This window comes from Malus sylvestris, chromosome 14 (assembly GCF_916048215.2).
Source record: "Malus sylvestris chromosome 14, drMalSylv7.2, whole genome shotgun sequence".
Lineage (NCBI taxonomy): Eukaryota > Viridiplantae > Streptophyta > Magnoliopsida > Rosales > Rosaceae > Malus > Malus sylvestris.
Genome location: NC_062273.1, coordinates 22,205,172 through 22,221,108, shown reverse-complemented (window position 1 = coordinate 22,221,108; position 15,937 = coordinate 22,205,172). Strand labels below are relative to the sequence as shown.

Genomic DNA, 15,937 nt, shown 5'->3' with positions numbered 1-15,937 from the left:
AACCATAACAGAACAAGTTGGTGCTGGAAATCATGTTAATCACGATCATCATGATACTAATTCCAGATACAGGGATCCCAGCTTCTGCAAATACCACGACCACCGGTGGAAACACTCACGAGGAAGATAAAACTTTATATTTCTTTATGTTATTTCTCAATTATTCTATAAATGGTGCCCATCTTTACTTTTCTTTTGTCTGCCTCAATTATTCTATAAATGGTGCCACATCTCCTGCGAATACCACAGGAAAAGCGGATATAAGATTCTTTTCTCATAACAATTCTATTATTATTCCCTGCCATCTACCAAAAGAAAAAAAAAAGAGCTTTACTTTTCTTTTGTTTGCCATCTGCCGTCACACGTATTTAACCCAAGTACCTGTGCAATATTTATTCATTGCCCAGTGATATTGTGACTGCTATTAAACTATGTCACTTATACAACATGTGATTTACCACATGACTGAATAAATTATTAATTCACAGAAGGCACATAGTACAATATTTTCCCTTGACAAACTTTGTCAATTTGATTTATTCATTATACAGTCATACTTATATTGTCATTGATTGTCAAGAATTATTGAGCAACTAGATCCACTGATCAACACTGTTGCTGATTAAAATAACCAGCTGGACCACTGAGGTTGATGTGAAGGGAGAAATCTCGCTGTTGCCAAGTCTCAGCAGCTTTTTCGAATGATGTGATTTACTTTTCTTATCTTTTAGAGACATTTGTATAACTCCACCAGAGGGTAATCATAAATAAAGAAAGAAGGCAACATGCCAAAAAAAAAGGGGCAAAATGTTGGCAAACCCAAAATAGTGAGCTGGAATGTTATGTGGAGGGCTAAGGTCCATATGCCCAAAAGAGCCAGGCCTTATGGCTTCAAACTCCAACCTTCATCCCTCCACTTAAAGTTCACCCTATATTATCACCAACCAGGTGATCAAAAGTATGTCCAGTACTCCAAAATTATTCGGCAGCCTGCTGCTATTATCACCAACTAGGTGATCAAAAGTACGTCCAGTACTCCAAAATTATTCAGCAGCCTGCCGTTATTATCACCAACCAGGTGATCAAAAGTACAACCCGTCCTCCAAAAAATCATACATGAGCATCACTCATGTTAATCATACATAAACATTCATGAGCATTACTCATGTCAACATCCATGAGCATCACTCATGTCAATTAGCTTCGAAAGCTTCATTTACAAAGCTTCAGCTTCGAAAGCTTCATTTACATAGCTCTAGCTTCGAAAGCTTCATTTACAGAGCTCCAGCTTCGAAAGCTTCATTTACAAAGCTCCAACTTCAAGAGCTCCAACTTCGAAAGCTTCATTTACAGAGCTCCAACTTCGAAAGCTTCATTTACAAGAGCTTCAGCTTCGAAAGCTTCATTTATAGAGCTCCAACTTCGAAAGCTTCATCTACAGAGCTCCAGCTTCGAAAGCTTCATTTACAAAAGCTCCAGCTTCGAAAACTTCATTTACAAAGCTCCGACTTCAAAGCTTCATTTACAGAAGCTCTAGCTTCAAAGCTTTACTTTCAAAGCCTCACCTATAAAACTTCACTTTCAAAGCTTCACCTACAAAGCTTCAGTGCATGGTATACAAAGATCGCCTCCGAACAACCACCACTTCGGCCCATACATGGATTGAATTTGAAGTCTTCAGCCAACATACTCTATTGACTGCAGACTTGGGGGACTACACTATGTACCATATATTGGGCTTCCGCAACTGGGCCTCATGAAAAATACTTGAGGGACTTAGCCCATTATTTATGTACTGAGGAGCGAACCCTTATTTTATAAAAGGGACTCCCTCACTTTCATTAAAGAGCACTCATTATTAATGTATTGAGGAGCGAACCCTTATTTTATAAAAAGGACTCCCTCACCTTCATTAGAGAGAGACTCTTAGCCCATCACTTATGTATTGAGGAGCGAACCCTTATTCTATAAAAGTGACTCTTTTACCTTCATTAAAGAGCATCGCCGCCCGCTGAGCAACCGCCTCGCCGCGAGCATCACTCCTAACCCATCATTTATGTATTGAGGAGCGAGCCATTATTCTATAAAAGGGACTCCCTTACCATCATTAGAGAGCATCGCCGCCTGTTGAGCAACTGTTTCGCCGCAAGCATCAACTTTAGCCCATCATTTATGTATTGAGGTGCGAGCCCTTATTCTATAAAAGGGACTCCCTCACCATCATTAGAGAGCATCCCGCCTGCTGAGCAACCGCATCGCCGCGAGCATCAACTCTAGCCCATCATTTATGTATTGAGGAGCGAGCCCTTATTCTATAAAAGGGACTCCCTCACCTTCAACGTCACAAGCCAAGCCAACCAAGGCAACATAAGCCACAAGCCGAGCAGCCTCGCAACATGTGCTTCTTCTAGTTGAGCATCATTTCACATTGAGCACCGCCTCATATCGAGTATCAGCTCTAGACGACATCTAGTTACTTCGGCCCACACATGGACTGAATTTCAAGTCTCCAGCCAAAAGACTCTCTTGACTGAAGACTTGGGGGACTACTGCTTGTACCATATTTAGGGCCTCCGTATTTAAACTTCGTATAAATACTCGATGGACTCAAATGTAATTATGTAATAAATGAAGGGGCAAATATGTAATAAGTGGGGAACCCTTATTCTATAAAATGACTCCTCACTCTCCTCATTAGAGGTCAAGGTTTAGGCCATGGAAAGAGAGAAAACATCTCAGAGAGGACAAACACAGAAAATAGGCTAGAGAGCACACTGCCTCTAGCCTTCTTGTATATTCACCATTCAGAGTGAAACAATATCAACATCAGTGTGGACGTAACTCAAACATTAGGGGTGAACCACGATATATCTTTGTGTTCTTGGGCGTTTGCATGATTCACGGTCGGATTTACGTTGTTCCAAGACCTTCCGGTTTTGTGCATCAACACTTTATGGCAAAACATAATTTTCTATTGATTTTGAATTTTCTTCTACTGGTTTGTTGGGGGGGCGGGCGGTATAATTTATCTTCTAATAATTTTTTTATCTTTTAATATTTTCAATTTCACAAATTATGGGTTTTATTTAAAATCTCATTAATACAAACAATTGCAAATTTCAATTTTTGAGATAAAAAATATATAATAATCAACATGGAATTAACATATAGAAATGTCAAACCAATAATATTTGAGTCATAGAACATTGATAACTAGAAACCACATTTAAAGTCTTCCTTGTTTTTTTACAGCCCAAGGGGGGAAACACGCATATATACTTCTTTTGTAGAGATGATTCAGATGAATGAAATATGAAAGGGTTCCATTGATATCTTAGTTCTTAAGGATACTAAGACTCGGATCAATTATCCAAAGTTGGATTTGAGATTTTTCATGTGGTGTGGTGGTGTTACTCTTTTCCGAGCTTACTTTTGGAACAGCCGTCTTGTTTCAGCTGAGCCAAATGGCAACTGTGCAATGGTTTGCATACCAAACAAAATGAAATTTTGTAGGCCAGCTTCTCCTTTAATTGCTCATGATTTGATATAAGGGTAACCTGCTGAAATAATCAATATATAGCCATGATATATTATTTTTGAGTATGACCTTCTCAATGTGTATATATGGATGAAAAAATGTTATGGATTTCACATTTTTATACCATGTGTGTATATATCACATCTTTATCTCGTTGTATATTAATAACGTTTGTTGTATATATCAGTTGTCACATCAAATGATAAAGAAAATATCTATGTATATATAGTATGCTTTTCGATTCATGAACACCTGTGAAAGATAAAAAAAAAAAGGAATGAAATTAAAAGCAATAATCAAAGTTGGAGTCATCCATCAATTGTTTCTTGGGCTCACCGCGCTCCACAACTTCAAGAGATGGGACTGGAAGCCTGGACAAATATTGAACAACATAATTGTCAAACATGGTTTACTTTATTCTCTTTGGAACCTGTCGAATAAACAAAACTATACGTGTTTTTTTCTGATACCAATGATATTGGGAGAACACCGAACTTGAAACATCAATTGCATGAGATGGATGTTCTTAACTACTTAACCGTATTTGAAGCGTGATGTGCTTTACAAATATATGCAATTCTTAGGGTGAAACCATGCAAGTAGAGTGGATGTGTCCGACTGATTGTCAATGACAACAACATGTGGGTCAACGTAAAAAGTAGGTCGAACACAAAACCACATGCATTGTCTTCCTCCATGAACCAACATAAGCATGTCGACCAATCCCAAGGAAAAGAGAAGTTCCAAAACTAATATATGTGTCACAAGTTATGTTTATGGATATGTTCTATTTACAGGGCCATATTTAGTAAGTAATTAATGTAAGTGAGTTTTTGTTTTTTACTGTAATCATATATATATATATATTGGACAAACGATGGTGGAGGGGTGTTAGTGACTAGCAATAATGTGGTTTACATTCGCCTTTGGCGAAAGTTGAACCTAAAACCTCTCACTTACAAGTGAAGAGACATACCACTTAAACTTTAAAACTAAATAGCATAATGTGTAACCATATCAACTACAAAATAGTATAGGAGGCCAATATTCAGATATTCTCCGCATTAATATTTTACTTCCTCCTCTCTTTTTATGTTACAATTAAGTGAAATCTACAATGCCTCAATATATGAGATGTTTTATTTTAATGGATGACTGAGTTTGCGTGTGTATAAAATTGGTGCATCACATACAACAGTGTATCATACGATTCTAAATTAAGTAAATCTTTTTTAATGTGCTTGAGATCCCCTGAAACTTTTATATGTTTATTTATTTTCCTCCAAATCATAATTGTCATTCCCTTGGTGAAACATTGTTACAATAGTCTGCCATGTTTCCCGGGGTTGTTTATTATTTCTTAGATTCAGTTAATTACGACGAGAACAATTATTTCTTGATTGGTCTATCTGGTAAAAGCATTTAATAACAGCCCAGCATATGACTGTCATGTGACCTTATCAATTCAAAGAAATCAATGAATGTGGTCGTCTGAAAAAATTTATGAACAGTCACTCGAATTCTTACAATCACTTCCAAACGAATTAGGATTCTCTTCTCTCTTCTTTCATCCTCTTTCATCTCCTCCTTTTACATTCTTTATTTTATCTTTCTCTTTTTATAAAAAATTAATATAAAATGTTGACGTGGTTTAACCGTGATTATTCAAATAGGAAGGGAGGGAAGGAGAGAGAAAAACAAGGGGAGAGAATCATATTCCCTTCCAAACAGTGTGCGGATTTATGAATTTTTCTTTACATGAGCAACATTTGGTTAAGAAACTTGGTTAAGATGTTCACTTCATGCATCTGACATCCTAAGTTTGATTTTCTCATTTCTATTGTATCGGTTATATATATATATATATATATATATATATAAACTTATAATGACAAGTTCAAGCTACCCCGCATGCCTCAACATGGAAATTAGTTAGCTTCTTTGCCCTACCTCAATACTCTCAAAGACATTTTGTCAAATATATTGTCTCATGATAGCTGTACTCAAGAGTCTATCAATGGAATGTTAAGCAACTTTAGGGGAAGTAAAAATGGTGAGCGAGGACAGTAACCTTACTCACCTTAATGTGAATCTATATTGCTTATAACCTACGCTTGTCAAGTTTGAGTAAAGACTATATGGCGGTAGATACATCAAATTAATGGATGGCATTTTGGAAGGGTCGAGTAGACAACCCCAAAAGATGAAACTCCCGAAACATTTTAGTACCTCATACAGTATAACAATTTTGTCACTTACAAATCTCGAGTGCAGAAATCGTTACCTTAATGAGTACCAGTCAATCTGCATTTATGTATATTTTTTTTCTTTTGGGTAAGTGAGATGTAGGTCACTTATACGCACTGTTTAGCTGCTGGTCTAATTAAGCTCCACTGATGCTTCTGCCTAGAACCGTTGGGTAGATAATTTGGGGGAAATAACCTCAGGTCATCAGAGAAACCTATCAGTCTCACAATAACCCCAAAATTATACCAAAAAGATTCCACAAACAACAACTGCATAACCAGTCATGTCAACTGCAAGCCTACAACGACAGAATCAAACAACCCTACTTTTAGGGTTTTACTTTCTCAATTCACGCACCACAAAAAACACGGTTAAAAAAAATTAACTGAAATAACTAGAATACCTGAAACCACAGGAATTGGTCAAATACATTTAATGGTCAATATAATATTCTATTTTTACATATTAAAATTCCAATTTTTCACCACCACCATATGGCTACGGGGCTTTGGAATTTGTGCATTGGATAATATAAGGCAAGGGATCTAGAAAAAGATTTGGTCTTTCTTTGGTCGGTTGCTATCTGTTGTCCTTTTGTGTTCTTCTGCATCCACTGGTATTGCTTACCTTTATTCATGTTCAAAGCTCCCACTCCAATGGAACTGTAAAAAAGAGAGAACCTTAAGTTTTTGATTCATTTTCCACGTCTGGTTTTCTTTTTCTCGGTTTTTTGCTGCTTTCTTTTAGTCTCTTCACAAACTGGAAAGACCAAAGAAAAAAAGAAGAGAGCTTTTTTTTTTGGTCAACAAAAAAAAAAAAGAGCTTTGTAAGTTATATAAGTCAACAAGGTGGACAATAACAAAATTATGGTTTTTTTTTAATATGTTTCGGTAGATTCTATACGAAATGATTTTTGGCAATTTGGTCATTCATCAAGAATTCATTGACAAAGATCTAATACACTGAATAATTCATTGATTAAGATCTTATACATCGGAGTATAGTAAAAGTTTCATACAATGATTAAAGGCTATAATAAACACAAGTACGTGGTATTACATTGATTTAACTAGTAATAATCTTATCAATTTGTTATAATTATGTACTTGTTTTTAAGTATGAGACAGGAAATGAGGGCCAACCATATGCTGGTATGCTTGTGGGGCAGCTTTTTTGCATTATAATTAATTGAAAGAACACAAGTTGCTGTTGCTGAAACCACATGGATTATGAAAGTTTTGTCTTTGATCTTCCACATCCCACAACAAGCTCTCACTGTCCTGAAAACGATATATGTTTTGTCATGAACCTCAAGGTTAGAAAAAATAGTATTAATTAATAATTCATTAATTAACATTTGTTAAGTGATTTTTAAAAGAAAAATTGAAATTGGGTTAACAAATTAAGTCAGAAGTATATACCTGCGAGAAGGTATTTGGCCTTTGAAGTAGATGTGAAGCTGAATTGTCCAGAAAATGATTGTTGTTATTTGTGGTGAAGGCGGTAATGGCAGCGGCAGTGGTGGCAGTGATATTGGTGGATGTATCAGCAAAAGGTGTGGACTGTATTGGGTTGCATTGTTGCACAGATGGATATGGTGATTCCATGCTACACAATCTCTGCATGGCAAAAAATAAAAACCAAATTGTAATTACATTAGTAATTTTTGGTTCATGAATTAGGTTTTTTGAGAATGAAACTCTCGTTTCTCTATTCCGACTAGAAACGGACGGAAGATTTTCATTCCTGTGTTTGAAAACGCTGTGAAGTGGGATTGAACATAACTGATACTTTTTAACTATGTACCTCTGGTTTAACCACTAAAGCACCCATGTCCATTCCAAAGTCAAAGAACATTGGATTCAAAGAAGCAAGTTTCAGTGAGAGGAACTGATCGAACAAGAAAAAAATAATTAGAAACAGTTGGTTAAATCACATATTCAATTAAGATAACAAATTAACATGTATGTGCACGGATATCACAGTAAAAACTGTACCTCCACTTGATTTTGTAGGGACTGAACATAATTGATAATTTCATCCAGCATGACTGCCCTTCCAGTTACCTAATTTATTTATAATAAAAAGATCAATCACATGAATCTAGTCAGAAAAATTACAAAATATATACAAATAAGGTAAAGACAAGTAAGCAAGAGAGAGAGAAGCTGGTTCCACCTTGTCACAGCCAGGGACAAGTTTTTGCAGCATCTTCATCCTCTCACTAATTTTCTCTCTTCTCACCTAAAAATCCAGAGAAAAAAAGAATACACAATTATGAGATATAATAAAATGGTGGGCACAACAGCAATTTTGGGAAATAAACTGTTGGGTATGTTTAATGAAATTTCATATTTTTTGTACCCTTTCTGCAAGGCTGTGACTATCTGTAGCCTCACCCCTCCTTGCTCTAACATGAATGTAGCCAGTTGGAGGTTCTTCTCTCACTTTCACCTGGTCTTTTTTATCTGATTTAATCTTCTTTTCCTCAGCCTTCTTGGTACCGCCACCAGCCTTCTTTTGCTTCTTTCCCTTATGCTCTTTAGTACCCTAGTGGAGTACATCACCATTAAACCCCCCAAATTTCCGTCATTTAATATCTGAAATTCTGTAGAACTCACATGAAAAAAGGAAAATTTACACATACAAGACCAGTTTTATAGCAGGTACCCCGTTTTGTTGTACGTGATAGATATAAGACCATCATAGAGACCATGTATTCACCATATAAATTTTCACCGTTTTCCTCTTTTTTGTTCTAGAATATGACGGTTCTATACGGCAAATACATGGTCCCTACTGAACTCTACCATCTATTTTTTGCTACAATAAAACGGGATCCCTGCTAAGAAATGGCTCGTATATATATAATATATTATATAAATACCTTGGATTGAGCAGAATTGAAGGATGACCCAATTCTGGATTTTCTCTTCTTGTCCATAGGAGTTACTTTCTGAGTGACCTGCTCACCAATTTCAAGCCTATCCACATCCACAACAGTTGAGGACTCTCTGCTCTTGTTTTTGGTCACAGAAGGCTCATTCTCATTGTCACTAAAAGCAACCTTATGAGTGGAGCTGTGATCCATAGTGCAGCTGCTTTCAACAGCTCTTGAATTATTATCAGCTTGAATTTCCCGGGTTAAAGGCTCAGATGGGTAAAAAGATCGAGAGAAGTTACTGTAAATGATGATGTCATTGGTAGCCGGAGCGTTGGGCAAGAAAATTGAGTCAAGGCTGCCATTGTATGAAAAGGCTGCCATTGTATAACAATATATATATCTGGAGAGAGAGAGAGCTTTTGAAAAATTGGAAAAATGGTTGAGAGAGTTATTTGAAAGAAAGTGATAGAAGAGGGAGGGGGAGGGGGAGAGGGAGAGGGGAGAGGGAGAGAGAGAGAGAGAGAGAGAGAGAGAAGGAGCAAGTCAAGAAAAGTGGGTTGTCTGCGAGAAACTGAGTGGGAAATGGCTTATATAAAGGTGAGGAGGGGCCGGGACGTGGAGAAAAGGGAGACATCCAAAATATGTATAAAATCTTTTGGTAACTCATTCCCATGCAAATTTTTTTCTGTACATTTGACTAGTCTTATCTCATCAATCCCTTTCTATCTTTTTCTCTCTCTACATAAATATACATATAGATATGGTTGTGTATGAAAGAAAAATAAATAAAAGAAAGAAAACAGAGAAAAATAAACAGCTTATACCATCAACAATGGGTATATATATATTACTTAATTTTGACTGTATATAAAACTAAATATGTTTTTTTTCTTTTGATACAAGTAATATTGTGAAATAGAAGAATCACATGCAACTCTTAATCATTTTAGCTATAAGTCTTTCACAGTAAAATATGCTTTATAGTTATCATGTAAATTGTATTAAAATTCAAATACTTTCCAAAAATGTATTTGATGAAAAGCATTTTTTACTCTAACAGGTGTATAAAAAAGTAATACATGCTTCTTACAAAAATACAAGCTTAAATGTACTTTTATAATCTATAAACACTTTTAACGTTTGACGTCAAACGTACTAGAATCACTTCAATATGATAAAACTGGTCAAGAGTTATACGTAACAACATGGCTAAGTTTCTGCAAAACTAATGAGGTGACCATTTTAATTAGCAAAGGACTAAAACATCGTTAATCTACTTTTTTCAATGTTCACTAGCTGGGGCATCTTTTGTACTTGTAGGGATGTAGGACTCTTTATAAGTTTTTGCTAAGTTTTTCCTTTCATCGATATGAGACTCTTTTACCGTCATATCCTTACAGTATTAACTATTTGATTAAAAGTGAAGTAAAATGTCCATGTACATGAGCAGAAACAATTGCACTACACAGACTGAGACTAAAAGCAACCGATCGACGGGTACCATCAATGAGAAAATATCACCATCAGTACTCAGTAGAAAGTAAGAGAAGTAAAAAGTAAGAAAGAGGGGAAACATTGAGCTAAAGAGCTATCGACGGGTACCCTTAATTTTCTTCTGATTTTTTCTGCCATTATTTGAGATAAAGAGCTAGCTATGATGAATTTTTTTTTTATCAGTTTGGTGAAGTACGTACTGCCTATGTCTTGAATTTAATTATGATCCAACGTTTTCTCTTGTTGCACCAAAAATATATACCTCCTGCCTCTTATCCTATTGTAATTTTACATAACTTCTTTTTTGAGATATGGAGTTCCAATCCTATGGCATTTAAAGTGAATCAATCACTTACAAAAAACAAGGATTTGTGTACAATAGAATTCGCATTGTGTTGGAATACTATTTAAACCATGCAATATTGATCTATACCTTAATAGAGAAATTAAGGTGATCTGTCAATCTAATGGTTCGAACGCATTTGTATTTGCATAAGAGTTTTGTTAAAGATCATTAATAAATTAAATTAAGATAAATTTTGTAAAGTGTAATTTTTTTTTTTCATATCAATAAAATTACCTTGTACCATCAAGGTTTTATAAAAATAAATAAAAGTGAATCAAGATCATATATGGCTGAACTCATGTCACGAGGTGAGAAATGCTAAGGGACACTCCATGGATTTTCTAACACCTCACAGTTTAACGTCAATTCTTATCCCAACATTATAAAATATTGTGTAGAAAATATGAGGTGACAAAAAGTACATGGAGAGTCTCACTTTTAAGAGAGTTTCCTGAAATTTGACTTCAAATTATAACTTTCTTTAAATTTTTTCAGAAACAAAAGTAACAGTACTCTTTTGTAGCATTGACATGTCAGTCATCCGGAATTAAACATATGGATGTGTTAAGAATTACATTATATTTGGATGAAGAAATTTAAGATTACTAAGTAATTTTAAAATGACGGAAATTGAAATGAATGGATTTTATTTTCTAGAATTTGTGAATTTTGTTGTTTGGTTAACTTAAAAGAACAATGGAATTGAAAACAGAATTTGTTAATTTTAAACTCCCAATCATAGAAATTGGGAAATGACACCTATTTACATGGAATTTAAACTTGGAAATTGGAGGCCCCAAATTCCAAGTTTTTTTTTCCACGCGGAAAATTCTAAATTTCTATGTTATGAATCCAAACAAGAAAATTGGTGCATGTCAATTTATAAATTTTGACTTTTATTCAAATTCCAAGTTTATTTTCCTCATTCAAACATAGTATTAAAGATATGGATGCGTATTACTAATTAGGGATTAATTTAGACAAGTTTCCTTAATAGGAACAAATTAGGTCCACCGACTACGCTATGGTTACCCTATTCTTAGGGCATGTCCTGAAGGTCCCCCATTGTTTAGGCCATATACGATGTAGCATTAGGTTCCCCCAGTGCTGGTCCATCAACACAAATAATAGAGACTTTCGCTACAGAGTCAGCCGTGCAAGTTACCCTATTTTTGCATTGCCCGTCGATCAACATTTTCGCATTGTCGCTAGACCGGCATTTTTGCATCAACTGTTGAATGTTGATATATTTAGGATCAAGTTGTCCTTGATTGCAAGTGTAAGTAAGACCGACATTTTCGCTGCTGCTGTGCTGCGCGCGGCATGCCTCTCTTTTTAAATCCAGACCAAAACGACGTTATTTAGAACTTATAATACTTAAAAAAAAAAAAAAAAGCAGTGTCGTTGTCCCGATTAAATTTATATATATAATTAAAGGGGGGGACCACTTATGCCCCATCGTACTCAAGATCTCACCACGAACAAAAAGAAGGCTGCGTGTGCGTCCCCCGTTGGAAGTAGGCAGCAGCATCAGGCCACTGCCTCCGCCGCCAGCCAATTGACCACCGCGCATCGTCGCCCTCCACGGAGTCACCACCAGCCACAGTCAATTTTAGGGTAAATCCCTAGTTTTTCAAATTTTAGTTATTTAAATTCCTAATTTTATTTAATTGATAACTCAATATGAAATTTTGTTAATGATTGATATGAATTTCGTTAAAGATTGACAAAAATTGATATGAATTTTTGTTGATGATTGATATGAATTAGTTGATATTTGAACTTTCTACCCTTTTAAATTTCATTAATTTCTCAACAATTCCTAACATCATTGAGTTATATATTGTCAAAAAGACAAAAAAAAAAAAAAAAAAGGTTTCAGATTGCCTTCTGGCGATGACAAGCGAAGTGCATGAACCAGAGTCCAAGGTAATGTGTACATGTCACGTAAGTCTTAGGGTTCTTTACTTCTTTTGCCTTGCTCTTTTATTTCAACTTTGGAAGTACCATCTTAAGGGGAAACTCTGTACTGTATGCAAATTGGAAAAAGCATCATCATTTCGTCAAAAAAGAAAAGAAAAAAGAAACGCGAGATTTTTCATACTTTTTCCGATTCAAAGTTCAACATCAATTTTTATTCTAACATTATAAATAAAAAATAAAAAATACAAACGGCATCATCATCATCATGATTGGATTGGATATGTGTATTGTAAGGTATCTTTCAGCCAGGAGCTCTCTGTGCCATGCATCATGCACTGCCATTAAAGCATCATTCATTCAGACGTTTCTAATAATGCCCTATTTTTCTCTTCATTTTTGTACATATGGTAGTGGTCACCTGTCCTCATCAACGAATGAAATGCACGATTAACATTTCACCAAACGGCAAACTGCTCTTTACTATCCTAAACTATTATGTGAGTGTGAATCTACCTGCTTAACTATTTTTTAACGGGTAGTACTATCCACACATTAACTTTTACTTCTCGTACCCTATTTTCAATTTTTAGTCGTCAGATTGAATGAATTGAAGAAAATCAATGACAAAAAATTAACAAGAGAGTGTAGGAGGTAAAAATAAGTGTGTTAATAACACTATCCCTTTTTAACCAATTCACTTTCTAAACTATTTAAAATTGGCCAATCTCAACCAACATTAAGTTTTGGCTTTTTATATTAGCATCCCACAAAATGTTGAATGCAACCCACATTAAAATTTAATATTAAATGACTTATTTACCCTACTATCCAATGCAATTTTGACCTTATTAGGTTAAAAAAAATAAAAAATTATATATATACCCCAAATCACTTTTAACGTATTATTTATCCTTTTCAACTATCAAAACCCCTCGACCCTCCATTGTTGAACAAAACCCTAACCAATGAAACTACAAACATGTTGATTGAGAAAATTATTTTTGACGAATGAAACACGAAATTGATGTTTTGGAAGCTTCACATGAGGTAAGACTTCATATTTTTTTTATTGTTTTAGTGATTTGATGACATCGATAATTATTTAATCTTGCTTTTGATACGTTATTCAAGCTTCTCTGTTAGTATTCATCTTTTAGGGATCACATGGATTAGATGAAGAATTAAACACTTAAAATTACCACCAAATATTAAAAACATACGACATGGGTTTTAATGGTGGAATTGAAAACAACCCACATATGCTTTAAATCCCAGACGGCATGTTTTGTCAAAATTCTAGTTGGCATTTTTGTCCAAATTAAAAGCTTTATAAGATTTGAGAAATGTGAGGTATAGAAAATATGGGGGTGCATGTAGATGGTCTAAAATATCCATAATATCCCGATATTTCCATCGAAATTTCTGTGTTTTTGGACTACCGATATTTCCGATATCATCGATATTTTAGATCTTGCTAAGTCACTCATGTATCTTACCATGCAATGTATAAAGTGTAAAAAATTGTACTAATTCATTATATATAAATGATTATGGTGTGTTTAAACTTCTTTCATTAATTACTACATATTTTCTATACTCACAATATTTGCCAGCTCGATATATAATAAACTTAAATCAGTTATATCTATCATGCAATGCATTTCCTTCCAATTTTTTGTGATAAACTAATAGATAATTGACTAAATAAACATCATGCAAAGTTTCAATAAAAATTTTCAAGTTTTTCTTACAATTTCCCTGGTTTTTATTCAATTTTTATCGATATCGATAATATCCCGATATTTCCATCGAAATTTCCGTGTTTTTGGACCACCGATATTTCTGATATCATCGATATTTTATACCTTGATGTAGAAAATGTAAGGTGTGTATTAAGAATGTGGGGTATGAGGGTATTATAGAGAAGTATGTGGGGTATATTAAGATAATTTTTAATTGAAAAAATAAATATGTGATGTATTAAGTATGTGAAGTTTATTTAACAATTTGTGGGATGTTAATATAAGGCCTAATCGAATAAATGGTCCCCGTGGTCATAAGGTATTCGGATGATAGCTCCTGTGGTAAAAAAATTTTAATTTAAACCCATGTAGTCACAGTCTGTTAGGATTTAAACCCCTGTGGTTTAAGTTTGTTAGGATTTATGCCCTTCTGTCATTCCTCCATTAGGTTTAGGTTGGCCAAATCGGATAAATGGTCCCCGTGGTCATAAGGAATTTGGAAGATAGACCCTGTGGTAGAAAAAATTCGGATTTAAATAATTTTTAATTCATTTCTTTCTTTTTTTTAATAATTTTTTTAAAAATATGTAAATTAATTATTTAAATAAAAGATATATATCTATATATCTATATATATAAAGTGAGCACCCCAAAATGGTGAAACATTCAAAATACCATAAATTGTCCTTTAAGAATTTCATAAATTACAATTGAACCAAAAGAAGCTAAAGTATTTAACCATATTTTTATTTTGAATGAATTTAATATTTAACATTATAGAAAAAAAAACAAAAACAAATCCTCCAACAGTAGTGGGTGGTTTCACATTTTTAATTCATTTCTTCTTTTTTTTTTAAATATATTTTTTTAATTATGTAAATTAATTATTTAAATAAAAGATATATGAAAATGTCAATTGCCACATGCGTATGCATGTGGCAAGAGGCTAGTAAAGAATTAATTAATCGGTTGGATATTCAGGAGTAAAAAACTCGTTAATTTTATAAAGGCATTTTGAATTATTTGATTTATTAGATCTTGAATTTTAATGAATTATGTGATTTATTAGTTCCACCTCGTTCTGTCGCGTCTCCTCAGAGAAACTCTGCTCCTGTAAGCTTAGCAGAGAAATAACAGAACCTCTAGTTTCGGGCATAAATCCTAACAAACTTAGACCACAGGGGTTTAAATCCGAATTTTTTTTACCACAGGGACTATCTTCCGAATACCTTATGATCACGGGGACCATTTATCCGATTTTGCCAACCTAAACCTAATGGAGGAATGACAGAAGGGCATAAATCTTAACAGACTTAGACCACAGGGGTTTAAATCCTAACAGACTTTGACCACATGGGTTTAAATCCGAATTTTTTTACCACAGGGGCTATCATCCGAATACATTATGAACACGAGACCATTTATCCGATTAGGCCTTAATATAATAAGCCTTAAGTTTTTTAGTTTTTCATCCAATTTGTTGGAGGATCAAAGATAACCGAATGGGTTGTGTGGGCCAATGCGTTGGACGACCTGAGAGAATGAGAAGGGCGAGGTGGTGGCGCCGTACAAGAGAGGTTTAGTGGTGGCGTCGATTCTAATTTTTAGGTTTTTCAAATTGAAAAGAAAAATTGTACATGGGTAAAGTAGGAATTATAGAGAATTTTTGTTGTTAGGTGGGGAAAGATAATGCGGATTTTGATTAGGTATAAGAGAGATAGTTTAAGCTTATAAGTTAATCTATCGGTAGATTAATCTAATAA

At 34.5% G+C, this 15,937-nt stretch overlaps 1 protein-coding gene across 3 annotated transcripts; it reads right to left on the bottom strand.

Annotated features, from left to right (window-relative positions):
- Positions 1–6,156: 6,156 nt before the first annotated feature.
- On the bottom strand, positions 6,157–9,236 carry LOC126599281 (transcription factor bHLH137-like). 3 transcript variants are annotated; one of them, XM_050265636.1, is made up of 8 exons: positions 8,673–9,236; positions 8,150–8,335; positions 7,964–8,029; positions 7,783–7,851; positions 7,592–7,675; positions 7,207–7,404; positions 6,928–7,065; positions 6,157–6,574 (listed from the first exon to the last, which is right to left on the bottom strand). In XM_050265636.1, the coding sequence occupies exons 1-7, from the start codon at positions 9,048–9,050 to the stop codon at positions 6,970–6,972; spliced, it is 1,077 nt and encodes a 358-aa protein (XP_050121593.1). In that variant the 5' UTR covers positions 9,051–9,236; the 3' UTR covers positions 6,157–6,574; positions 6,928–6,969. The 3 variants fall into 3 exon arrangements, with proteins under 3 accessions (XP_050121593.1, XP_050121592.1, XP_050121591.1); XM_050265635.1 differs by having other exon boundaries at positions 6,157–6,447; XM_050265634.1 differs by lacking the exon at positions 6,157–6,574 and having other exon boundaries at positions 6,729–7,065; positions 8,673–9,235.
- Positions 9,237–15,937: the final 6,701 nt, after the last annotated feature.

What these genes read in the sequence shown, in the direction of transcription:
- LOC126599281 (XM_050265636.1), bottom strand. Translation starts at nt 9,050, where the DNA reads ATGGCAGCCTTTTCATACAATGGCAGCCTTGACTCAATTTTCTTGCCC. An exon ending in CCCTACAAAATCAAGTGGAG is followed by an intron (nt 7,676 to 7,782) that starts GTACAGTTTTTA and finishes TTGTTCGATCAG; the next exon opens with TTCCTCTCACTGAAACTTGC. An exon ending in GGCCAAATACCTTCTCGCAG is followed by an intron (nt 7,066 to 7,206) that starts GTATATACTTCT and finishes TATCGTTTTCAG; the next exon opens with GACAGTGAGAGCTTGTTGTG.